This window comes from Sus scrofa, chromosome 5 (assembly GCF_054392235.1).
Source record: "Sus scrofa isolate SSC_HxYL_T2T_F1_AM1 chromosome 5, Sscrofa_HxYL_maternal_Yorkshire_Landrace_v2.0, whole genome shotgun sequence".
NCBI lineage: Eukaryota > Metazoa > Chordata > Mammalia > Artiodactyla > Suidae > Sus > Sus scrofa.
The window spans coordinates 111,744,700-111,770,949 of NC_139387.1; the positions used below are offsets into that span (position 1 = coordinate 111,744,700).

At 45.1% G+C, this 26,250-nt stretch overlaps 1 protein-coding gene across 22 annotated transcripts in view; it reads right to left on the reverse strand.

Moving 5' to 3' along the window:
- LOC146403622 (uncharacterized) overlaps window positions 1–25,841 on the reverse strand; it is a 145,227-nt gene extending 119,386 nt beyond the window's left edge. For 6 of the 22 annotated variants that reach the window (XR_014804635.1, XR_014804634.1, XR_014804637.1 and 3 more), the window contains exons 1-5: window positions 25,687–25,841; window positions 11,897–12,106; window positions 11,267–11,377; window positions 9,918–10,170; window positions 9,599–9,697 (exon numbers count right to left, since the gene is read on the reverse strand). Coding sequence is in view for 9 of the 22 variants with exons in the window: in XM_084957803.1 (XP_084813929.1) it covers window positions 9,599–9,637 (39 nt within the window). In the remaining 13 variants the exon portion in view is untranslated. Of the gene's footprint in view, window positions 1–6,924; window positions 8,386–9,153; window positions 9,196–9,559; window positions 9,698–9,917; window positions 11,378–11,896; window positions 12,107–24,729; window positions 24,809–25,686 lie in introns of those variants that run through there. The other 16 variants (XR_014804640.1, XR_014804638.1, XR_014804639.1 and 13 more) reach the window with 10 other exon arrangements.
- Window positions 25,842–26,250: the final 409 nt, after the last annotated feature.

Consider the following 26,250-nt stretch of genomic DNA (forward strand, 5'->3'; position numbering starts at 1 on the left):
TAAAAAAGATCATACACCATGACCAGGTGGGATTCATCCCAGGTTGAATGGTTCAACATATGCAAATCAATCAATGTCATACACCACATTAACAAAAAAAAAGTAAAAAACCACATGATCACCTCAAGAGATGCAGAAAAAGCATTTGATGAAGTTCAACATCCATTCATGATCAAAACTCTTACCAAAGTGGGTACAGAGGGAACATATCTCAACATAATCACTGCCATTTTTGACAAACTCACAGCAAATATCATACTCAATGGAGAAAAGCTGAAAGCCTTCCCACTAAAATCTGGAACAAGACAAGGATGCCCACTCTACTGCTGTTATTCAACATAGTATTGGAAGTCCTAGCCACAGCAATCAGACAAACAAAAGAAATAAAAGGCATCCAAACAGGAAGAGAAGAGGTAAAACTATCACTGCATGCAGATGACATGATAGTATATATAGAAAACCCCAAGGACTCAACCCAAAAACTACTTGAAATGATCAACAAATTCAGCAAAGTAGCAGGATATAAGATTAACATTCAGAAAGCAGTCACATTTCTCGATGCTAATAATGAAATATTAGAAAAGGGATACAAAAATACAATACCCTTTAAAGTTGCACCCCCAAAAATCAAATACCTGGGAATACACCTGACCAAGGAGGTAAAAGACATATATGCCGAGAATTATAAAGCATCAATCAAGGAAATTAAAGATGTAAAGAAATGGGAAGGTACTCCATGCTCCTGGGTTGGAAAAATTAATATTGTAAAAACGGCCATACTACCCAAAGCAATCTACAGATTTAATGCAATCCTCATCAAATTACCCATGACATTTTTCACAGAACTAAAGCGAACAATCCAAAAGTGTATACGGAACCACAAAAGACCCAGAATTTCCAAAGCAATGCTGAAGAACAAAAACCAAGCAGGAAGCATAACTCTCCCAGACTTCAGGCAGTATTACAAAGCCACAGTCATGAAGATAGTGTGGTAGTACCAACACAGACATAGAGACCCAGAAACAGAATAGAGAACCCAGAAATAAACCCAGACACCTGCGGTCAATTAATCTTTGACAAAGGAGGAAAGAACATAAAATAGGAAAAGACAGTCTTTTCAGCAAGAATTGCTAGGAAAACTGGACAGCTGCATGCAAATCAATGAAACTAGAACCCCACCTCACACCATGCACGAAAATAAACTGAAAATGGCTCAAAGACTTAAAGATAAGACAAGACACCATCAAACTCCTGGAAAGAGAACATAGGCAAAACACTCTCTGACATCAACCTTACAAATGTTTTCTCAGGTTAGCCTCCAAAGCAACAGAAATAAAAGCAAAAATAAACCAATGGGACCCAATGAAATGGAAAAGCTTTTGCACAGCAAAGGAAACTTAAAAGAAACCAAAACTACAACTTACAGAATGGGAGAAAATAGTTTCAAACAATACAACTGACAAAGGCTTAATCTCTAAAATATACAAGTAACTTCTACAACTCAACAGCAAAAAAGCCAAAAACCCAATTAAAAAAAATGGGTAAAAGACGTGAATAGACATTTCTCCAAAGAAGATACACAGATGGCCAACAAGCACATGAAAAAATGCTCAACATCACTGATTATTAGAGAAATGCAAATCAAAACTACCAGGAGATACCACCTCACACCAGTCAGAATGGCCATCATTAATAAGTCCATGAATAACAAATGCTGGAGGGGGTGTGGAGAAAAGGGAACCCTCTTGCACTGTTGGTGGGAATGTAAACTGGTACAGCTACTATGGAGAACAGTATGCAGGTAAAAAAGAACAAAATAATGCCATTTTCAACAACATGGATGGAACTAGACACTCTCATACTGAGTGAAGTCAGTCAGAAAGAGAAAGACAAATACCACATGATATCACTCATATCTGGAATCTAATATATGGCACAAATGAACCTTGCCACAGAAAAGAAAACCATGGACTTGGAGAATAGATTTGTGGCTGTCGAGGGGGAGGGGGAGGGAGTGGAATAGACTGGGAGCTTGGGATTAATAGATGCAGACTATTGCCTTTGGAATGGATAGGCAATGAGATCCTGCTGTGTAGCACTGGGAATTATGTCTAGTCACTTATGATGGAGCGTGATAATGTGAGAAAATAGAATGCATACATACATGTGTAACTGGGTCACTATGCTGTACGGTAGGAAAAAAAAAAAAACATGTATTGGAGAAATTGAAAAAATTAAAAAAGGGGGGGAAATTAAAAAAAATTAAAAAATAAAAGACCACAACCTGGAGTTCCCATTGTGGCACAGCAGAAACGAATCTGACTAGGAACCAGGACGTTGCGGGTTCAATCCCTGGCCTCACTCAGTGGGTTAAGGATCTGGCATTGCCGTGAGCTGTGATGCAGGTTGCAGACATGGCTCGGATATGGCATTGCTGTGGCTCTGGTGGAGACCAGCAGCTATAGCTCCGATTAAATCCCTAGCCTGGGAACCTCCATATACTGTGGGTGTGGCCCTAAAATAAGACAAAACACAAATAAATAAATAAATAAATAAAACCAAGAGGTGGTTCTTTGAAAAGGTCAACAAAATTGACAAACCTCTGGCTAGAATCACCAAGAAGAAGAGAGAAAAACCCCAAGTAAACAAAATAAGAAACGAAAAAGGAGAGGTCACAACAAATATTGCAGAAATACAAAAAACCATGAGAGGAGTTCCCATCGTGGCACAAAGAAAACAGATCTGAGTAGGAACCATGAGGTTGTGGGTTCGATCCCTGGCCTCAATCACTGGGTTGGGGATCCAGCATTGCCATGGGCTGTGGTGTAGGTTACAGATGCGGCTCAGATCTGGCGTTGCTGTGGCTGTCGTGTAGGCAAGCAGCTATGGCTCCGATTAGACCCCTAGCCTGAGAACCCCCATGTGCCTCGGGTGTGGCCCTAAGAGGACAAAAAGACCGAAAAAAAAAAAAAAAAAAAGAGCGAGAGAGATTTGTCAAAGAAATGTTACCACTTATACTCCATGACAGGCCAATAAATTCAGGGGAAAAAAAAAAATACCATGAGCGAATACTATGAACTGTATGTTAACAAATTTGACAACCTAGAAGAAATGGACAGCTTTCTGGAGACTTACAGCCTGACAAAACTAAATCAAGAAGAAATAGATCAACTGAACAGACTGATCACTAGAAATGAAATTTAATATGTCATAAAAACACTCCCTACAAATAAAAGTACAGGAACAGATGGCTTCACAGGTGAATTCTACCAAATATACAAAGAGGAACTTAAACCCATCCTCCTTAATCTTTTTCAAAATGTTGAAGAAGAAACACTCCCAAAGACATTCTATGATGTCCAAAACCAGACAAAGATACCACCAAAAGAGAAAACCATCAGACAATATCTTTGATGAATATAGACGCAAAAATTCTCAAAAAAATTTGAGGCAACAGAATCCAACAACATAAAAAAGATCATACACCATGACCAGGTGGGATTCATCCCAGGTTGAATGGTTCAACATATGCAAATCAATCAATGTCATACACCACATTAACAAAAAAAAAAGTAAAAAACCACATGATCACCTCAAGAGATGCAGAAAAAGCATTTGATGAAGTTCAACATCCATTCATGATCAAAACTCTTACCAAAGTGGGTACAGAGGGAACATATCTCAACATAATCACTGCCATTTTTGACAAACTCACAGCAAATATCATACTCAATGGAGAAAAGCTGAAAGCCTTCCCACTAAAATCTGGAACAAGACAAGGATGCCCACTCTACTGCTGTTATTCAACATAGTATTGGAAGTCCTAGCCACAGCAATCAGACAAACAAAAGAAATAAAAGGCATCCAAACAGGAAGAGAAGAGGTAAAACTATCACTGCATGCAGATGACATGATAGTATATATAGAAAACCCCAAGGACTCAACCCAAAAACTACTTGAAATGATCAACAAATTCAGCAAAGTAGCAGGATATAAGATTAACATTCAGAAAGCAGTCACATTTCTCGATGCTAATAATGAAATATTAGAAAAGGGATACAAAAATACAATACCCTTTAAAGTTGCACCCCCAAAAATCAAATACCTGGGAATACACCTGACCAAGGAGGTAAAAGACATATATGCCGAGAATTATAAAGCATCAATCAAGGAAATTAAAGATGTAAAGAAATGGGAAGGTACTCCATGCTCCTGGGTTGGAAAAATTAATATTGTAAAAACGGCCATACTACCCAAAGCAATCTACAGATTTAATGCAATCCTCATCAAATTACCCATGACATTTTTCACAGAACTAAAGCGAACAATCCAAAAGTGTATACGGAACCACAAAAGACCCAGAATTTCCAAAGCAATGCTGAAGAACAAAAACCAAGCAGGAAGCATAACTCTCCCAGACTTCAGGCAGTATTACAAAGCCACAGTCATGAAGATAGTGTGGTAGTACCAACACAGACATAGAGACCCAGAAACAGAATAGAGAACCCAGAAATAAACCCAGACACCTGCGGTCAATTAATCTTTGACAAAGGAGGAAAGAACATAAAATAGGAAAAGACAGTCTTTTCAGCAAGAATTGCTAGGAAAACTGGACAGCTGCATGCAAATCAATGAAACTAGAACCCCACCTCACACCATGCACGAAAATAAACTGAAAATGGCTCAAAGACTTAAAGATAAGACAAGACACCATCAAACTCCTGGAAAGAGAACATAGGCAAAACACTCTCTGACATCAACCTTACAAATGTTTTCTCAGGTTAGCCTCCAAAGCAACAGAAATAAAAGCAAAAATAAACCAATGGGACCCAATGAAATGGAAAAGCTTTTGCACAGCAAAGGAAACTTAAAAGAAACCAAAACTACAACTTACAGAATGGGAGAAAATAGTTTCAAACAATACAACTGACAAAGGCTTAATCTCTAAAATATACAAGTAACTTCTACAACTCAACAGCAAAAAAGCCAAAAACCCAATTAAAAAAAATGGGTAAAAGACGTGAATAGACATTTCTCCAAAGAAGATACACAGATGGCCAACAAGCACATGAAAAAATGCTCAACATCACTGATTATTAGAGAAATGCAAATCAAAACTACCAGGAGATACCACCTCACACCAGTCAGAATGGCCATCATTAATAAGTCCATGAATAACAAATGCTGGAGGGGGTGTGGAGAAAAGGGAACCCTCTTGCACTGTTGGTGGGAATGTAAACTGGTACAGCTACTATGGAGAACAGTATGCAGGTAAAAAAGAACAAAATAATGCCATTTTCAACAACATGGATGGAACTAGACACTCTCATACTGAGTGAAGTCAGTCAGAAAGAGAAAGACAAATACCACATGATATCACTCATATCTGGAATCTAATATATGGCACAAATGAACCTTGCCACAGAAAAGAAAACCATGGACTTGGAGAATAGATTTGTGGCTGTCGAGGGGGAGGGGGAGGGAGTGGAATAGACTGGGAGCTTGGGATTAATAGATGCAGACTATTGCCTTTGGAATGGATAGGCAATGAGATCCTGCTGTGTAGCACTGGGAATTATGTCTAGTCACTTATGATGGAGCGTGATAATGTGAGAAAATAGAATGCATACATACATGTGTAACTGGGTCACTATGCTGTACGGTAGGAAAAAAAAAAAAACATGTATTGGAGAAATTGAAAAAATTAAAAAAGGGGGGGAAATTAAAAAAAATTAAAAAATAAAAGACCACAACCTGGAGTTCCCATTGTGGCACAGCAGAAACGAATCTGACTAGGAACCATGAGGTTGTGGGTTTGATCCCTGGCTTCACTCAGGGGGTTAAGGATCCGGCGTGGACTGTGGTGTAGGTCACAGAGGCGGCTCCGATGCGGCGTTGCTGTGGCCCTGGTATAGGCCAGCAGATATAGCTCTGATTGGACCCCTAGCTGGGAACGTCCATGTGCCACAGGTACAGTCCTAAAAAGACAAAAGCCAAAACAACAACGACAAAAACAAAAAAACCCACAACCCAATTTTTCAGATGGCAAAACTAGTGAACAGGTACTTCGCCAAAGAAGGTAAGAATGATGACAAAGCAGCGCAGGAAACGACGTTCAGCGTCGTCAGGCATTGGGGAAGCGCAGGCCACGAGCACAAGGAGAAGCCATTCAACAGCTACCAACACAGTTCAGGTCATGGAGCCTCACCACACCACGCACTGGAGAAGACACGCAGAAAAGGGAACCTTCCTACATAATAGTGCAACCACCTTGGAAAAGTGACAGTTTTTCAAAAAGTTAAACATACACCTGCCATATGTATGATCCAGCCATTCCACTCCTAGCATTTACCCCAAAGAAAATGTATCTGCGTACAAAGACTGGCACATAGCAACGAAACCACAAGTGTCCTAACAGGAGCTCAGCCTCTTTATCCATTACAAGTGAGGCTTCTTATTCCACTCAAACAGCTTTTTATCTGAGAACAAGAGTTGTTCTTAATTTAGAAACAGGCAAAATGTGAAAATTATACTTCCAACTAAAATTTTTTTTCTTCGTCTTTTTTTTTTTTTTTTTTTTTTTTTGCTTTTTAGGGCCACACCTGCAGCACATGGAAGTTCCTAGGCTAGAGGTCGAATCAGAGCTGCAGTTGCCAGCCTACACCACAGCCACAGCGATGCCAGATCCAAACTGCTTCTGTGACCTACACCACAGCTCATGGCAATGCTGGATCCTTAACCCACTGAGGGAGGCTGCAGATCGAACCCGTGTCCTCATGGACACCAGCTGGCTGTTACTGCTCAGCAGAATGGGAATTCCCACAACTAACAACTTCTTATAAGTTCTTTTAGTCTTGTCTGTTTTCCACAGACAAAACCAACCAAGAATTGACTTGAGGAACAATGAAAACGCACACCATAATATATAGTTCTGAAATTTAATTATACACATTTTAATTTATTTTGAGAATACATTTATATTTTAAAATCAGGACATGTATACATATGACTAAACAGTATGGCTGACACAGACCAAGTCCACACTGGTAAGCAGCTGAGAACCATTTAATGTGCTGACAGTAGTGCTGGCACAGGCACACAAGAAGAATAAATAATAGTGCTTTGGGGGCACAGTATCAACAGGGTAGGTAAAGAAGGAGTCTCGCTGTGGACACTACAGCAGGAACAACTCCCCAGTACTGACATGTGCAAAGTTCCAGGTCTCCGCAATGGAGACGGCCCAGCCCATCCACACGGCCTCCCACTAAGTTGGCAGGTGACGAGGGCGGAGGAACTTGACCCAGAGAAAAACTGAAGCAGAGTTCAGACAAGCATGTGTGTGCATACGCACACCCTACAAAGGCCCCGCCCTACAAAACAGAACTGTACCCAGTAATAAAGGTGCTCCTGGGAGTTCCCGTCGTGGCGCAGTGGTTAACGAATCCGACTAGGAACCATGAGCTTGCGGGTTCGATCCCTGACCTTGCTCAGTGGGTTAAGGATCCAGCGTTGCCGAGAGCTGTGGTGTAGGTTGCAGACGTGGCTCAGATCCTGCGTTGCTGTGATCCTGGTATAGGCTGGCGGCTTCTGCTCCGATTCGACCCCTAGCCTGGGAACCTCCATATGCCCTGGGCGTGGCCCTAGAAAAGGCAAAAAAAAGGTGCTCCCAGCCTCCCTGTCACCTGTTGGGCAGTGAGTCAGGGCATTGCACCTTCTGACACCCAGACATCTCCATCAGGAGGAAGGCTGTCCCCTGAGTGCTGGGGACAGGCTTTAGGTGAGAGCAAAGCCTTGGAAGCTACTGCATTATTTCGACGTCCGTAAAAAAAAAGATATCGCTTGCTAACCCCAAGTGCACAAACCAAAACTGCTTCACGGCCCGCAGCCAGAGGACGAGCACGATCATCCTGCTGAGTAACGGTGAAGCCAGTGACAAGCCCCTGGCAGGGCTTCCACAAGCACAGTTACGGGCAGGGAACGGAGTTAGGTTCATGCGCTCAAACTTACACCTACTGCTATGAACTAAGTTTTACGGCATTTCTTGAGTCAAAATAAAACCAAGTGTCTAAGGACCCACTGGGCCTGTGACGGATTTCCATCTGTTACTCATTCACTCCTGTAAGTGAGGCCCGGGGTAATGGAGCATGTCCAGGCTTTCAAGCACATAGAAACTGACCAAACGTTCAGCTTTAACTCGATATTCCCCTCCCAGGGTGAGGGGCAGCCTCGCCTCTCACCAGGAACATAAAGAGGGAGGAGAGAACATCCACCGTGAAGGAAAGGGCACGGCAGTTCAGAGCTGGCGAAGGAGCAGGTTACTAGGGGCCGGAGAGCATCATGGGAGAAATCGCTTCCTTCCAGTGCTCCATCCCTGCTTTAGCAGCTCTATGCGACAGAAACAGGCAAAGGCAAAGAAATGAGCCTTGGGTAGCTCAGAGCAGAAGCAAAGTGGGCAATTCAGCTCTGAGGGGTTAGTAAGACATAGACTCCAGGAAATAATCAGCACACAGGCCAAGAACCTCATAGGCAGCACACAGCTGGGGCTCCCCGCCCCATGTGATGGGGCCTCTATCATCTCCAGTGCACTGGGGACCTTCAATGTCACAACTGGGGAGGGTGAAGTTTTCTGATGTAAAATAACGTGATTAAATTAAAAAAACAACTTGGCCTTTCTTTTTTTTTTTTTTTTGTCTTTTTTAGGGCGGCACTTGTGGCATGTGGAGGTTCCAGGCTAGGGGTCTAATTGGAGCTATAGCCACCAGCCTACGCCACAGCCACAGCCAACTCGGGATCCGAGCCACGTCTGCGACCTACACCACAACTCACGGCAACACCGGATCCTTAACCCACAACCTCGTGGCTCAGTTGGAGCCGTTAACCACTGAGCCACAACGGGAACTCCGACCCAGCCTGACTTTACATGGGCTGAGAATCCAAGTCTGAATAAGTTAATCAGCAGGTTGGGAATTTAAACCAGATAGTTATTATTTTTGAAATCTATGTTAGGAATTTCTACTTCCTTTGTAAAAAAAAAGGTTTTTATGAGCTTGTACAGCTGAGACTGGTTAGTGTAGCCCTATGTCCAGACGGTAATGAAGCTGGCAGATGACAGATCAGTTTGAAAAGGGGACGTGCAGGGGTTGCCATACAGACCTGAAGCCCAACAGTGGAGCTGTCAGAGAGGGACGGATCCTTCTAAGAATAAAGAATTAAGACAATTACCAAGAACTCCACCAAGAGAGCACCAGGGCAGCAATTAGCAGGGTCATCTCCTGCAGCCAGTGAAAGTTATTTCTTAAGCAGAAGGATCCAGGTGAAATGCCTGGTTGCTGCTGCCATCTTCCTTCCTAGATACCTCCCTTAAACTACCACCCCTCATATCATGGTCAAGGCAGGAAAGTGAGTCTCAGCCTTCAAAGTACTGTCCTAACTAATAGCTTGGGTGTCCTTGAAAAGATACCCACTCTGCTCTAACTGTGTGCTCCCCAGGGACTGGTGGATATTAGAAAAGGTGAATTGCCACAAACTCAGAATAGGTGCTGGCAACAGAATTAATGCTGGAGTTGCGCCGAGGGCTGGGGTTAGTCAGGGTACCCACCACTGAGGATGCTGCCAATGAGCTCCAGGTTCTTCTCATTGGTTCCAGGCTTGACACCAGCGGGTGTTTTTCTCCTCAAACTGGTAGAAGTAATGACACCTGTAGAGAGAGAAAAAAAAAAATCAATCAATGTATCATCCTTATAATGACCACACACACAAATTATCAAAGGCTGGTACCATCTTTTTATTACATGTGTGTCTGCAATCCTACACTTCCGGTTTAAAAAAGACAAACCCTTAATGATATGCAAAACCCTTATCTTGATACTGAACACATTTTAGCGAACACTCCCACCCCTCTCCTTGGGAGAGAGTACCTATTTGTGTTTCGTGATCCAGTGTCAACGGGCTGGAACCCGCAGGCCGGGACTTTGCTCAGCCGCAACTGAAGACCAGCTTTTGAAGTGAGCCTCCGGTGACTCTAGTTTCCTGGGCACATCCCAGGGCGTTCCATGATACTTGCTGGGGCTCCGAATGACTGTTCTCTTCTTTTTCTCATTTAGCTTTTGACACTTTACATCTGTTCACTCTTAGCATCTCAGTGATAATGGAATCCTGGGAGCTTAGAATCTGGAACAAGTAGGTGTGGCTTGTTCAGCTGTGCGGTTGGGCCACACTGACAGCCCCGTCCTAGGCTTGCAGTCTCACCCCTCCTGCTCCTGCATGGCTGAGCCTCAGCCTACTCATGAGGAACGTGCCCAAGCCAGAGGAGTTCCCTGTTAACTTTGACCCTCGCTTTCCCACGATATGAAAACTGGAAGGATGCCATTTGCAGTTGCATATGATTAATGACATCAGAATATACAGTTAATACTGAGCATGTATTTGAAGAAAGTTTAATGCCAAGAAAAAGAAGTCACAACCAGGAGTTCCCGTCGTGGCGCAGTGGTTAACGAATCCGACTAGGAACCATGAGCTTGCGGGTTCGGTCCCTGCCCTTGCTCCGTGGGTTAACGATCTGGCGTTGCCGTGAGCTGTGGTGTAGGTTGCAGACTCGGCTCAGATCCTGCGTTGCTATGGCTCTGGCGTAGGCCGGTGGCTACAGCTCCGATTGGACCCCTAGCCTGGGAACCTCCATATGCCGCAGAAGCGGCCCAAAGAAATAGCAAAAAGACCAAAAAAAAAAAAAAAATAGAAGTCACAACCAAAACTTAGCAGGAGAAAAGGAGAAATCAAAATTATATGTGATCTCTATTTTGTAAAAGCTTTTTACAAAAGCAGGAAAAACACCATATATTCTCACTGGTTCTCCTGTAAAAAAAAAAAACACAGGTGATTTTTTAAAAATGTTCTACATATTTATAAAGTGTAAGTTGAAGAAGGAAAAGGAAAATAATGCATCACTTCATTTATCAAAGAAAAGGTTTAGAAAAAAAGGAAAGGAGGAAGGAAAGAAGAACTCCCCGATTTTCTGCTTTAAAGACCAAGGAGTATTGGGTATTCCACTGGCTAAGCATGCAAGTCTCCTTTCACACACCTGCCACACATCAAAGCTAGCCACTCCTTGACTGTCACTGTCAAGTCGCCACTCAGGATTAAACTTCAGTCTGGAAGGCTAGAAAAGGCCTTTCTCACCTCTGCAGGACAGAATGCAAGAGATGGGCCAGAGCCCCAGCCTCACTAATAAACGCCTCGTCCACTGCAGTTCACAAAGCCTCCCGTTTACCTTGCGCACTTTGCCCAGAGTGCTGGGTGCCAGACCTCGCCGCTTGCTGGGTGTCCGTGGAGGGCTGCCGTGGAGCATCTGTGTCTCTGCCTGCTTCTTATTCTTTAGTTGCTGTGTGAAAGTCAGAAGCAACAGTGGTAAATCCCAGCAGGGAAACAGGTCTGGGATGGGAGCAGAGGCAGGGCCAGAAATCTCATGCCAGAGTACCCAGAACTAAAAAGAGCTGCCGTGAGCTACCCCTTCTGCAGCCAACCCAGGGCCTTGGCGGCAACTGGGCTGCTCACTCGTGACCATCTCCCCTCTTCCCAAATGGGGTTCACTGACTCCCTCCTGCTCGGCTTTCTCTCCCCCCAGTCGATGTGTCTCCCATTGTTCTGCTACACACTCCGTCAAGTTTTGTCCATTTACCACAAAGGCCTTCGCATGCTCCTGTTCCCACTTTTCAATCCGTGTTTTCAACTCTTCTTCCAGTGGAGACCAGAAACAAGGACATACTCATTACTCCAAATCTTTGGTGTGAAGCCCAAAAAGAAGTGATTCTCCCTCCCCAGAGTATCATCAGCCTGACTTCAGGAGCTGCACCCATGTGGGAATAGGTTGGAGTGGCCAGAAATCAGTCTTATAACACACCTGAAGACAGGAAAAGGTCAGAACCCAGAGCCTGACCGTGAAGGTTCTGGAGCCCGAAGCTGGAGGTGGCACCGGGGGAGACCAGCAGCATCAAGGAGGCAGTGTACACTAAGAACAGCACTCTCTGGGCTCCAAATCTGCAATCTGCCTCTTCCTGGCTGTGAAACAGTGGGCAAGTTCCTGAAGTCCTCAGTGCCTCAGTTTCCTCATCTGTAAAACCGGAAATAACAATCTCAGCCTCATCAGGATGTTGTGATGATTAAATAAATTAACGAATGGAAAATACTTTGAAACAGTGTCTGGCACTTAATTCAATAAATGCTAACAATTATTATCATTAAAATAGAGAACAGTGGAGCTCCTGCTGTAGCACAGTGGGATCAGCGGCGTCCCTTCCACACTGGGGTGGCGGTTTGATCTCCAGCCTGGCACAGTGGGGTAAGAATCCAGCATTGCCACAGCTGTGGTGTAGGTCACAACTGTGGTTCTGATCGGATCCCTGGTCTGAGAACTCCATATGCTGTGGGATGCCCTAAAAAGAAAAATTAAATAAAACACAGTAATGAAGTCCAAACATTTTCTCAAAAGGTTACTTTGTGTTATAGGCTGAATTATGTCCCTAGCCAAATTCATATGTTGAAGTCCTAATCCCCAGCATCTCAGAATGTGGCTTTAACTGGACACAGAGGCAACTGAGTGAAAAGGAGGTCCTTAGGGTGGGTCCTAACCCAATATGACGGGTGGCCGTTATGAGAAAAGAAAATGTGGACAGAGACACATACAGAAGGAAACCACGTGAAGACACAGGGAGCAGACGACTGTCCGAGAGGCCTCAGACGAAACCAACCCTGCTGACGCCTTGATCTCAGACGTCTGGCCTCCAGAACGGTGAGAAAATGCACTTCTGTTGTTACAGCCACCCAGTCTCTAGCACTTCGATATGGTAACCCCGAAAAGTTAATGCAACTTGATATTCGGTTCCTTATTCCAAGAGGGAATAAGGTATATACTGATTATCCCGCCTGAGCTTTGGAAGAGGAGACAGGGAGCAAAGTGAAGTGATTCAGAGCAAAGGACAGACACAAAGTCAGGTGTTTTGTATCCAAGCACCAAAAACTGTTTTAGCAACAATACACCTTAATAAGTGTTTTTTGGAGCTGGGCCCACTGCTTTTCTTCTTTTAGAACATTTGTGCCACAATTTCTAAATCGATGGATCTGAAGCTTTACTCTGTAAAAAATACATTTTAATTAGAGTAAATCCCAGACAGACCAGTCACTTCTGCTAAGAATCCTCACTCTTGGAGTTCCCCTCATGATCAGCCGAAACGAATCTGAATGGCATTCATGAGGACGCAGATTCAATCCCTGGCCTTGCTCAGTGGGCTAGGGACCTGGCGTTGCTGTGAGCTGTGGTGTAGGTTGCAGATGTAGCTTGGATCCCGAGTTGCTGTGGCTGTGGCATTGGCCAGCAGCTATAGCTCTGATTCACCCCCTAGCCTGGGAACCTCCATATGCCTTAGGTATGACCCTAAAAAGAAAAGAAAAGAAAAAAAAAAAAAAAACCAGAAAAAAATGAATCCTCACTCTCACAAATGGATACATGTGTTTAAGGAGACTTGAGAGTTCTGCATTCCTTTCCACTCTGAGTAGGGAGAAAGGGCTGCTTTCTAAAGCAAGGGAGTAGCGTGTGAACCCTCCCAGACATATGAAAGATCAAACACTGGGCTAAGACCCCAGCATTGTCTTGTGGGTTTTGATTCCTGGCCTCGCTCAGTGGGTTAAGATTCCAATGTTGCTGCAAGCTGCAACTTGGATCCTATGTTGCTGTGGCAAAGGCCTTCAGCTGCAGATCTGCTTTGACCCCTTGCCTGGGAAATTCCGTAAGCTGCAGGTGCAGCTGTAAGAAGAAAAAGAAAAAAGTAAGACAGGATTTAATACTTATTGTACAATGTCACCGGCTGCCTCCCTTGGTTCAGAGGTCCCCAGTAGGAAATGGGATATATGGAGGGACAAGGGGGTGGGTCTCCACCCAGGAGAGCTTGGTGCTGGCACCCCCACCTGCCCACACTCTTCCCGCATACTGAGACAATGCAGCTTAAATATGCTCAGTTACAGGGTGTATAAACTAATCTGGTTTTCATGAAATTAACCCTCACAAAATGGACAAAAAATATAAAATGTTAGACTTCTTTTTAACTTTGCTGATTTTTATTATTCTACACTGTGTGCCGTATATCAAAACAGTAATATAAATATATAATTTACAAATACAAATTTGATGAATACACTCGAAAATGAGGCAGATAATCAGAAACAATCTTGACAATTTTGGGGCCAAACTGATAAATGAATTCTATTTCCCTGCCAGACTGCTTGATTAGTAACTGCCTACAAGCAATAACTAAAGGGAATGGTAATTAGTTTATTTTTAGTTAAATACTGGCATGTAAATAAGAGTTGCTTATTTGACTCTCTGCGTATACAAATATTTAAACTGAGGTATAGCTGATTTACAATATTATATGTTTCAGGTGTACAACATAGCGATTCACAATTTTTGAAAGTTATATCCCTTTGGTAGTTGTTATAAAATACTGCCTACATTCTCTGTGCTATGTGATATAACCTTGTAGCTTACTTGCTGAGACCGGCTCAGCAGGTGAGGCTGAAGAACGGGCGCTGTGAAACTTCAGAAAAAGTTAACATAAAACAAGACACCTTAAGTAAATGTGGGAACCAGAGGACTCAAGGTCTCAGGGACCAAGAGCACCGCCTCAAGAAACCACACTGCTTCTATTGTGCTCTTTAGGATTCCGTCAAGTGAGGAGGGGGCTATGGGTGCAGGATATAGGGTTTTTTTGTTTTTTTACAATTTTAAAAGCCACATATCCCTTAGCTGGTTAAGCTTTTATTCTGACCTTTAGGCATTTAACAGTCTTTAGCATTGAGGAAGCTTGGCGTCAGCTGTCCAGGCATAGCATCTAGAGAATCACCATTGTGCTTCTGTAGACAACCTCGGTTCTGCTTGCTCATGCATATGCTGCCAATGACACCTCATAAACCCCTTGGGGCCATGAGGCTCATCTTCCTCTTATTCTTAAAAGGACATATCATGCTGTGCAAACAGCGTGCCTACCTGCACAGGTCTGGCATACCTAGACCAACGCACTATGTCCTCATTCAGCAGACCATATGAATAACTTATGCCTTTAGGTCTTTGTTCTTAAGTCATTCGCCAGCACTGCGACTGTTTTTCCAGCAGGAATATAGGGCAAAGGTAAAGCAGGACAAGATGGAGTTACCAACACAGAAAACAGAAACAGAGAGGCCAAGAACATACTGCAGAAACATGTCTCCCGACACATTTTATTTTTATTCCTTTTGCTTTTTTTAGGGCCACACCTGTGGCATAGAAAGGTTCCCAGGCTAGGGGTCAAAACGGAGCTACAGCTGCCAGCCTACCCCACAGCCACAGCAATGCCAGATCCAAGCCACGTCTGTGACCTACACCACAACTCATGGCAATGCCGGATCCTTAACCCACTGAGCAAGGCCAGGGATCGAACCAGCATCCTCTTGGATACTAGTTGGGTTCGTTAACCACTAAGCCTTGACAGAAACTCCCCCTAGTTTGAACTTTTTGAGGACTTTCCATACTGTTTTCCAAAGTGGCTACTCCAATTTACACCCCCAACACCACCTCACAAGGGTATCCTTTTCTCCATATTCTCACCAACACTTATTTGTTGTCTCTAATAATAGCCACTCGGGAGCTCCCCTTGCTGCCGTGAGCCACACTGCCATGAGCTGTGGTGTAGGTCACAAGCATGGCTGGGATCTGGCATTGCCGTGGCTATGGCGTAAGTCGGCAGCTGTAGCTGTGATTCGACCCCTAGCCTGGGAACTTCCGTATGCCACAGGTGCAGCTCTAAAAATAAAGAAAAAAACAGCCTTTCGGGAGTTCTTGCCGTAGTGTAGGATGTAAAGGAACTGGCATTGCCACAGCTGTAGCACAGGCCACAGTAGGGCTTGGGTTTGACCCCTGGCCCAGGAACTTCCATGTGCCTTGGGTGTGGCCAAAATAATAATGAGAGTCATCCCGACAGATGCGAGGTGATACCTCATTGCGGTTTTTTTGGTTTTTGGACACACTTACAGCATGCCTGAGTTCCTGGGCCAGGGATCCAACGTGCACCGCAGCTGTGGCTTGAGCCACAGCTAACCTGCTGCGCTACCAGGGTCATTCCTCACTGTGGTTTGGGTTTGCACTTGGCTTGTGATTAGTGATGTGGAGCTTCTTTTCATGTGTCTGTTGACCATTTGTATGTTTCTGTACGTTGTCCTTGGACAAAATGCCTATATGGATCCTCTGCCCCTTTTTTAATCAGGTTGTTTGTTTTTTAATGTTTAGTTATGTAAGCTCTTTGTACATTTTGCATATTAACCCCTTATCAGATACACTGTTTTCAAATATTTTCTCTTATTCAATAGGTGGCCTTGTTCTAAACTATTAATTTATAGAATGGCTAACATAGAAAGATAATCATTAAGTGTTGGTGAAGATATAGAAAAGCCAGAACTTTCATACACAAATTGGTTGGAGTGGGAACCGGTACAACCGCTTTAAAAGCTGTTGGCAGTATCAACCAGAGCTGAACCCAGCAGTTCCACATCTCCATACATACCCAGCAGAAATGCACACATATACACCCTCTGGTACAAACCAGAATTGTGAAAGCAGCACTACTCATATCAGCATAAAGGGAGAAGCAACCTAGATGTCTATCAACAGAATGGAGAAACAGTACTTTCCTACAGTGGAATAAGACAGCAATGGGCACAACACATGCACAGATCTCAGAAACATTATGTTCAACTGCGCCAAATGAGAGGTCAAATACAAAAAGGCTACATACTAGGAGTTCCCGTCGTGGCTCAGTGGTTGACGAATCCGACTAGGAACCATGAGGTTGCGGGTTCGATCCCTGGCCTTGCTCAGTGGGTTGGGGATCCGGCGTTCCCATGAGCTGTGGTATAGGTCACAGGTGCGGCTTGGACCCCGCATTGCTGTGGCTCTGGCATAGGCCGGCGGCTACAGCTCCAATTCGACCCTAGCCTGGGAACCTCCATATGCCGCGGGAGGGGCCCAAGAAATGGCAAAAAGACAAAAAAAAAAAAAAAAAAAAAAAGGCTACATACTATATGATTCCATTTTATGAAGTTTTTAAAAAGGCAGACCTATAGTGAAAGAAAGCAAACTGATTGCCTAGAATTGGGGCAGGGGATCAACGCAAAAAGATTCAAACTCTTTTTAGGGTGATGTTCTAGATTTTGATGGTGATTACGTAACAATACGGGGACCAGAACCCAAAACCTACAGGTAAAATGAGTTAACTTTACTGTATGTAAATCACACCTCGAATCTTAAAGCAAAAGGAGGTGAAAGACACAATGTGGAAAAACAGAACAGAAAGCTGGGGAAGAGGAGGGGAAACAGTCTGAGCACAAGAAACCAGAGCAGCGCGCGTCTACCACCATGGGATTCCATTTCTACAAAGTTCCAAAACAGGCAGACCTAAGCTCTGCTTTGGCAAGTCAGGACAGTGGTTGCCATTGCCCTGGGAAGTGGTGACGTGGAGAACGTGGCACAAGGAGGGCTGGTGGCACATTGCGTGCCGACTTTGTGAAAACCCATGGAGTTTGCGCCTGATTTGTGTTCATTTTTGGATGTACGTTATTCTTCGATTACAAAGAGTTTATTTTAAAAAATTACTCATTGTTATCTGAAATACAAATTTAATTGGGTAACTTGTGTTTTTAACCTTTTTTTCTTTTGGTCTTTCTGTCCTTTTATGGCTGCACCCACAGCATGGAGAGGCTCCCAGGCTAGGGGTCTAATCGGAGCTGTAGCCGCGAGCCTACGCCAGAGCCACAGCAACTCGGGATCTGAGCTGCGTCTGTGACCTACACCACAGCTCGTGGTAACACTAGATCCTTAACTCACTGCGTGAGGCCAGGGATGGAACCGACATCCTCATGGATACTAGTTGAGTTTGTTAACCACTGAACCACGACGGAAACTCCGTGTTTTTATCTTTTACTTTAAAGACGACAAGCCTTAGTGTGCTTAGCTTAGCATGGGAGAGTTTCTCTCCTTTCTTGGTACAGCTGGAAAACAAAGACACTGCTCTGGCGCCAGAGAAACCAGACTCTGGATGTGCTTTGCTCCCTACCAGTCAGTGAGGAGGCCTAGAACAAGTCACTGAAGCTTTTTGGGTGCAAACATTGAGATGAGAGGATCTCACTGGCCCCCTTTCTGTCACAGCCTATTGAAGGGGTCTGAATCACCAGTCTAGATTTCTAAGAACATCCGTTTCTCCAGAGGTTTTAATATAGTCACATCCAAGACATTTCTCCAGCCAAGAAATCCCAATTCAAAAGTTGCCTGTCCTAGCTGAAGAAAACCTTTTGCACAAATACCAGTTGCCTACACCAGAGGCCAAGATCAATATCCACATAATGAATACATCATGGCGTAGCAGATACGAATCCAACCAGCAAGCATGAAGTTGTGCGTTCGATCCCTGGCCTCACTCAGTGGGTTAAGGATCCAGCGTTGCACAGTGAGCTGTGGTGTAGGTCGCAGACACGGCTCGGATGCTTCGTTGCTGTGGTGTAGGCCAGCAGCTGTAGCTCCAATTTGACTGCTAGCCTGGGAACCTCCATATGCCGCAGGTACAGCCCTAAAGAGTAAAAGAAAGAAAGAAAGAAAGAAAAAGAATTTACGGTACTCCATTTTAGAAATGCTAACAGGCAATTAAGTCATGTTTAACTAAAGTGCTTCCTCGGTGGATCTGTATCTTTGTACTCCCCCCCCCCCCCCACTTTTTAAGGGCTGCACCCAGAGCATACGGAGGTTCCCAGGCTAGGGATCAAAGTGGAGCTGCAGCTCCAAGTGGATCCCAGTCGTGTCTGTGACCTATACCACAGCTCACGGCCACACCAGATCCTTAACCCACTGAGCAAGGCCAGGGATTGAGCAGCATTCTCATGGATACTAGTCGTGCTTGTTTCTGCTGAGCCACAACAGGAACTCCTGTACTTCACTTTTAAGACAGAATGCACAAGTCAAAAATCCACATTTACTATTATTTAAAATAACCTACAAGAGCTCCTGCTGAGGCACAGTGGGTTAAGAATCCAAACGCAGTGGCTTAGGTCACCATGGATTCAATCCCTGGGCTGGTGCAGTGGGCTAAAGAATCTGGCATTGCCACAGTTGTGGCACAGGCTCCAGCTGAAGCTTGGCTTCAATTGCTGGCCCAGAAACTTCCATATGCCACAGGTATGGCAATAAAAAATAAAATAACCTACAAGGTCTAAACTGCGGTCAGTATTCAGGCTGAATGCAAAACCTGAGAGCTGAGCCAGGCCGGCCTGGGCACGGATCTGAGGGGCACTACAGAGTTCTCTCCAGTCTGAATGGCCCACTCCATCCCAGCCAATCTCCACAGGACAGCTAAGTTCTCATGAGGACAAGACCCAGTCAGAGAGTTCCTTGTGATACAGCAGGTTAAGGACCTGGCAATGTCACTGCAATGGCACAGGTTCTGTCCCTGACTTGGGAACTTCCACATGCTGCAAGTGCCGGTGAAAAGAAAAAAAACAAAAAAAAACCCCAAAAACTGTCAGGCCATTTTAACTTTGCCTCAAAGCTTCCTACCACCCTCAGGAAACACAGTTTGTTGGGTTTTTTTTGTTTTGTCTTTTTGCCATTTCTTGGGCGGCTCCCGCTGCATATGGGAGGCTCCCAGGATAGAGGTCGAATCGGATCTGTAGCCGCCAGCCTACACCAGGGCCACAGCAATGCAGGATCTGAGCCGAGTCTGCAACCTGCACCACAGCTCACGGCAACACCGGATCGTTAACCCACTGAGCAAGGGCAGGGTTCGAACCCACAACCTCATAGTTCCTAGTCAGATTCGTTAACCACTGAGCCACGACGGAAACTCCCAATAAACACAGTTTAACCACCTTTAAAGGAATGGCCTTCTAAGCCTTTCTCCAGGTTTATCTTAGCTAATTCCTCCCACCCCTCCCTCCCTAAAACTCCAGCCAACTGAACTCTCCGAGCCCAGTCCCTGGGACGCTATTCCTCACCCAACCATGCTCAGCTCTTGGTTTCTGAGCCACGGTGCTTCTGCACATCACCTTCTACCTGTCACCACCTCCTGTGGACAGCTGTGACTCCTCACAGGCAGCCCCGGGCAGGGACCACCATATCCTACTCATCTTCACTCCGCCTTGAATTCCTCCCAAAGGTGCCATATCTTTCCAATGTCCACCTACCTTCAGAATGCCTGCGTTCTCAGATACTGACAACAGAGGTACAAGCAGCGCTGTCTAGCTCTGCAAAACATTTTTTCTTAACAGTAAAAAAGTCTGGCACAACTGGCAGAACATCTGAATACAACTTTCTCCAAAGAAGACATACTAACAGCCAATGAGCACATGAAAGATGCTCAACATCATTGGCCACCAGGGAAATGCAAATCAAAACCACAAAGAAATATCACTTCACCACCACTAGGGTGACTATAATAAAAAAAAGCAAAACAGTATCAAACGTCAATGATGTGACAGGATTAGAACCTTCATACAGTGCTGGTGGGAATGTAATACGGTGCAGCCACTTTGTACAACAGTCTAGCGGTTCCTCAGTTACCATAAAACCCAACAATTCCATTCCTAGATATTTATCTAAGAGAAATGAAAACACATGTCCACACAGCTCTTACATAAATGTTTATGGCGTGAGAAGAAGGAAAAAGAAAAGGTGTTCCCGAAGTGGCACAACAGGATTGGCTGCGTCTTGGGAGTGTGGGGACGAGGGTTCCATCCCCAGCCTGGCACAGTGGGTTAAGGATCTGGCATTGCCACAGTTGATTGTGTCTGATCCCTGGCCTGGGAACTCTATATGCCTAGGGGCGGCCAAATACAGAGAAAAAAGAAAAGTATTTATGGCAACATCATTAGTACTAGCCAAAAAGTAGAAACAACCCAAATGGCCGTCAACTAATGAACAGGTAAAATATACCTACACAATGGGATAGTATTTGACAATAAACCTTGAAAACATTATGCCAAGTGAAAGCGGCCAATCACAAAAGGGGACATTTTATATGACTTCACGCATTTGAAAGGTCCAGAATAGGCAAATCTACAGAGATAGCAGGTCAGTAGTTGCCTAGGGGTAGGACTCAGGGGAGGGAGACCTGTGGGAAAGGGGGACTGAGGGTTAATGGGTAGGAGTTGAAAGGAATGATAAAGGGAGTTCTCTTGTGGTGCAGTGGGTTAAGGATATGGCATCACTGCAGTGACTGGGTCGCTACTATAGTGTGGCTTAGATCCCTGGCCTGGGAACTTTCACATACCTCAGGCATGGCTAAAAAAAAATTATAAAGGGGAGTTCCCGTCATGGCTCAGTGGTTAACGAATCTGACTAGGAACCATGAGGTTGCAGGTTCGATCCCTGGCCTTGCTCAGTGGGTTAAGGATCCAGCATTGCCATGAGCTGTGGTGTAGGTCGCAGACGCGGCTCGGATCCGCATTGCTGTGGCTCTGGTATAGGCCAGCGGCTACAGCTCTGATTCGACCCCTAGCCTGGGAACCTCCATATGCTGTGGGAGCAGCCCAAGAAATGCCAAAAAAGACCAAAAAAAAAAAAAAAAAATTATAAAGGGACAATGAAAATGTAAATTGATTGCCATAATAACTTCACAACTCTATGAATATATTAAAAATAATTAAACTGCACTCTAAGTAGGTGAATTATATGCTACGAGGATTTTCTCTCAATAAAGCTGTTATTTTTAAAAATCTGGCACACAATCTTTTTTCTTTTTGTCTTTTTAGGGCCCAACCCACAGCATATGGAGGTTCCCAGACTAGGGGTCAAATCGGAGCTACAGCCGCCAGCTTACGCCACAGCCATGTGGGATCTGAACTGTGTCTGTGACCTACACCACAGTTCATGGTAACGCCGGATCCTTAACCCACTTAGCAAAGGCAGGGTTCCAAACTGCGTTCTCATGGATACTAGTCAGGTTTGTTACTGCTGAGCCACAAGGGGAACTCCTGAAGGTTTAAAATTTGTGACTTAATTGAAAAACTTACTTATGGATTGGGAGCTTGGGGCTAATAGATGCAGACTATTGCCTTTGGAATGAATTAGCAATGAGATTCCGTGTGTATCACTGGAAACTATGTCTAGTCACTTATGATGGAGCACAATGTGAGAAAAAAGAATATATACATGTATGTGTAACTGGGTCACCATGCTGTACAGTACAAAAAAATTGTATTTGGGAAATAACAATTGCTTACAATTTAAAAAAAACCTTAGATATGATTTGCTAATTCATTTAGTCAAACACGTTACTTTTACAAAATAAAATGATATGAAATTGGGATAAAATTCAAATCCAAGTAAAACCAAGACAAACGCCTATACAACAAATGGACAACTAAACTCCAGCAGATGGGCCTAAACTAAAAATTACTTAAACAAATTTGATTTGGTTGGAGAACAGATGTTTGGAATTACCAAATGTTCTAGAAATAGTTATTACAACCATACAATGTTCAAAGAATTTTTTAAAAAGTCTTTACAACATTGCAATTATAAGAACTTAATACTTATATCATCCTGACACCTCTTTCTTACGTCTCTGTCATTAGACTTATTTTCCTTTCCTTTTTTTTTTTAAGGCCACACCTGTAGCATATGGCGGTTCCCAGGCTAGGGGTCAAATCAGAGCTATAGCTACAGGCCACACCACAGCCACAGCAATGCCAGATCTGAGCCATATCTGCGATCTACACCACAGCTAATTGCAATGCCAGATCGTTAGCACAGTGAGTGAGGCCAGGGACTGAACCCTCATCCTCATGGATACTAGTCGGGTTCTTAACCTGCTGAGCCACAATGGGAACTCCTAGCCTTACCTTCTTTTTAAGAAAGAAATTTATTTTTGGCTACACCTGCAGGATGTGAAAGCTTCCAGGCCAGGAATTTAGCTAGAACCTCAGCAATGACAACACCAAATCTTTAACTGCTAGGCAACCAGGGAACTCCTCGCCTTACTTTCAAAAGATAGCCAGAATCTCACTCCTTCTCACCTTTGCTGCTCCCTCCCTGGTTCAGGGGCCACCATGATCTCTTGCCCCAGTCTTCTAACAAAGGCCTCCAGAGCCCTTTCATCTGGTCACACTGGGCTCCTTGCTCTTTTAGGAACCCACCAGGCCCCATCCTGCTTCGGGCACTGGCACCTGCTCTGCCCTCGACCTAGACTGTCTCTGCCCATGTCCATGGCTTGCCCCTTGCCGCCTTGAGGTCTTTTCTCAAAGATCACCTTCTCAGGGAAGCCTTTCCTGACCCATCTCGTTATCCCTGCAACTCCCCTTTCCCACACCTTCGGTACTTCTTACCCCTTTTCTCCGCTTGAGGTCTCTCCATGGCACTTATTACCACTTAATGGAAGATTTATTACCTTTTCTATTGGAATGTGAACTGTAAATGGGCAGGGATGTCAGCTGTGTTCACCTGTTATATCCTCAACACTTAGAATGGCGCCTTATTGTAATAAACATTCAGGAAGCATTTCTGAATGAGTAACTTGATGTTTCAAACAAGCTGTATGGTATTACACTGCCTCAATGAAATCATCGTGAAAAATGATTATCATGGTACAATTACGTACTACCCTGCTAAATGGTTTCAGGTAATTCCCCAAAAGATGCAAATTTGAGATTTTTTTCTTATAACACATCACTGAAAAACTGAGAGCGCTTATAAGAACACAGTCCAAAATCAGAGGTTGTATAAAGGGCCAAATTTCCAGTCTCCTCAACCTAAGTCACTAGACCGGAAGAGAACTCAAAAAGTCCTAGTCTAGATGATTTCCTGCCTTCAGACGGCATCCCACTGACCCACTGTCCTTTGCCCTAAATGGCCCTCCAGAGATGCTTTGTTAAGGTCCTCTGTTCAATCCACTTACGAAATCGATAACCAAGAGTCAAGTGAGTGAAAATCTGATAACCACTATGTTTCTCAGGCATATTTCTGATAGTCCTCTAAATGTGAATACCTGAAGTCAGATGACCCAAACGTCTGATTTTGTTAGTAGAGTAATTCTAGTTACTCCTTTTTTTGGTGGGGGGGGCTGCACCATAATGTGGAAGTTTCCCTAGCCAGGGATGGAGGCCAAGCCAGGAACTGAACCCACACCACAGAAGCAGCCCAAGCTGCTGCAGTGAAAACACTGGATCCTTAAGCCACTGCGCCGCAAGAGAATTTCCCAGCTGCTGTTTTAAAAAACCTAATGATACCTGTCTGCCTGGAACCAAAGTTAATTGATAATTTTCCTCCCCCTTCACTGACTTTCTTGAAAGCAGAAGATGCCCAAACAATTCAAAAATTGTTCATGGACTTGGAGTAAGGGTTTCCTGCGAAACGTCATTTAAAATTGTACTAGTCCGGGAGTTCCCTTTGTGGCTCAGTGGATAAGGAACCCAACTGGGATCCATGGGGATGGGGGTTTGATTCCTGGGCACTGCCATGAGCTGTGGTGTAGGTCGCAGATATGGCTCGGATCCCGCATTTCTGTGGCTGTGGTGTAGGCTGGCAGCTGTAGCTCGATTCGACCCCTCACCTGGGAACCTCCATATGCTGCATGTGTGGACCTAAAATAAATAATAGATAAAATAAAATTGTACTCGTCTTCAGGCTGCATCACAGCAGCTTGAATATGCCATCCTTTAGATAATAACCTGTCTGTAATCCACAGCCTTCTATCAGTTTTTCCAATAGTGCCAGTGATTGGTACTCCATTCCCGTCAGGGGAAGCATCTGAAAAGAAAGGCTGTAATTAGCAATCACAGAAGGAAGAAGCTTCCAAAGCCACACATCAATCAGATTGACCAATAGCTACAAATTACTACATAATGAATCCTCACAATGCTTCACCTACTCCTTTGAGAAAATAAGGTCAACGTTTACACGGCTTTTAACACAAAAGTCCTAGGCACTGGCATTATTATTTTAGAGATGAACAGACTGACATTCAACCTCTGCCACAGCCGCAAAGCCGGTAAGACGCTGTGTGAGGAGACTGGTCCTGATCTCAAGTCGGACACTCCTTTCCCAGTACTGCCTGCGAAGTTGTTAAAACTGCTGCAAAAAAATTCCTTAATCGGAGTTTCTCAATTTACAGGAAAAGCAAGCTGTCTTTCCAATTCAAGTGTTAACAACGCAACCCAGAAACATCCAAGAACAACGATAAATTCACACGTTCACAGCTTTATTTAAAGAAAAATAAGAAACCCTGAACAGAAAAGACTCAGAACAAGCCATCGGCGCCAAGAAGCAACACCTGAGCCGCTTTGCGGACCTGAGAGGGTGGGGCTCCCGGACGCAACCGCGACCACCAGCACCTGGGCGCCAAAGCCCAACCTGCCTCCCCCGCCCTGTCTCCCAGGCACCGGAGCTCAGCCTGCACCCTGGGGCGCGGCTGCCGGGAAGGTGAGCGTCCGGACTGGCCTCCGCCGGGCGAGGCCCCGCGGCCCTTGCGCAGCTCGCGGCTTCCCAGCCCTGCCCCGGGGGTCCCCAGCTTCACGCGCGCCGCCCCAGCTGAGCACCGCCCCGGGCCAAGGGCGGCCTCTCGGACCCCCCACCCTGTACGGGTGTATATCCCTCCTTCGCCCCCTCGATCTCCCCGAAACCCGCACCTTCTCATAGCGCACGGTCCAAGCAAGCGGGTGTCGGGGCCCCCCACCTTCTCCGCGGGGGCCCCGGCGCAGCCACCAGCCGCACACATCCTCAAACTCACTCGGAGTCCGCGCTCCGCGAGCTTTCAGGCTTCTACAGAATTTCAAGCGGGACCCAGAGGCGGCCGAGCCCCGCCTGCAGACGCGCGGCGGTCCTGGGCGGGGCCTCGCGCTCCGGGCCCGGGAAGGGACCGGGAGCCGGAGGCGGGGGTCGCCGTCTGCGCGTGCGCCGGCTCTCGGCCCTCGCGTTGCTGCGGCGGGGAGGAGCCCGTTCACAGCGCGGAGGCTGCAGCATCAGAGCCGCAGCTTGCCCACGCCAGTTTTGCTTCCGAGTGGGCGGGTCCGCCGGCCTCCCCGTCTCCCCAGCGTGGCCCGGAGGTGGCTTCGCTGCCTTCGGCCAGCCCAGTGGCTGGAGCAGGATTAAAGGCAAGCCTGGCTCCTCAGCTGCGTGCCTTGCTCATTCAGATGGCAAGCCTGAGCATGGCGCTTCGGTGGTAGTTGCCCCCGATGTAGGAAACTGTGCCC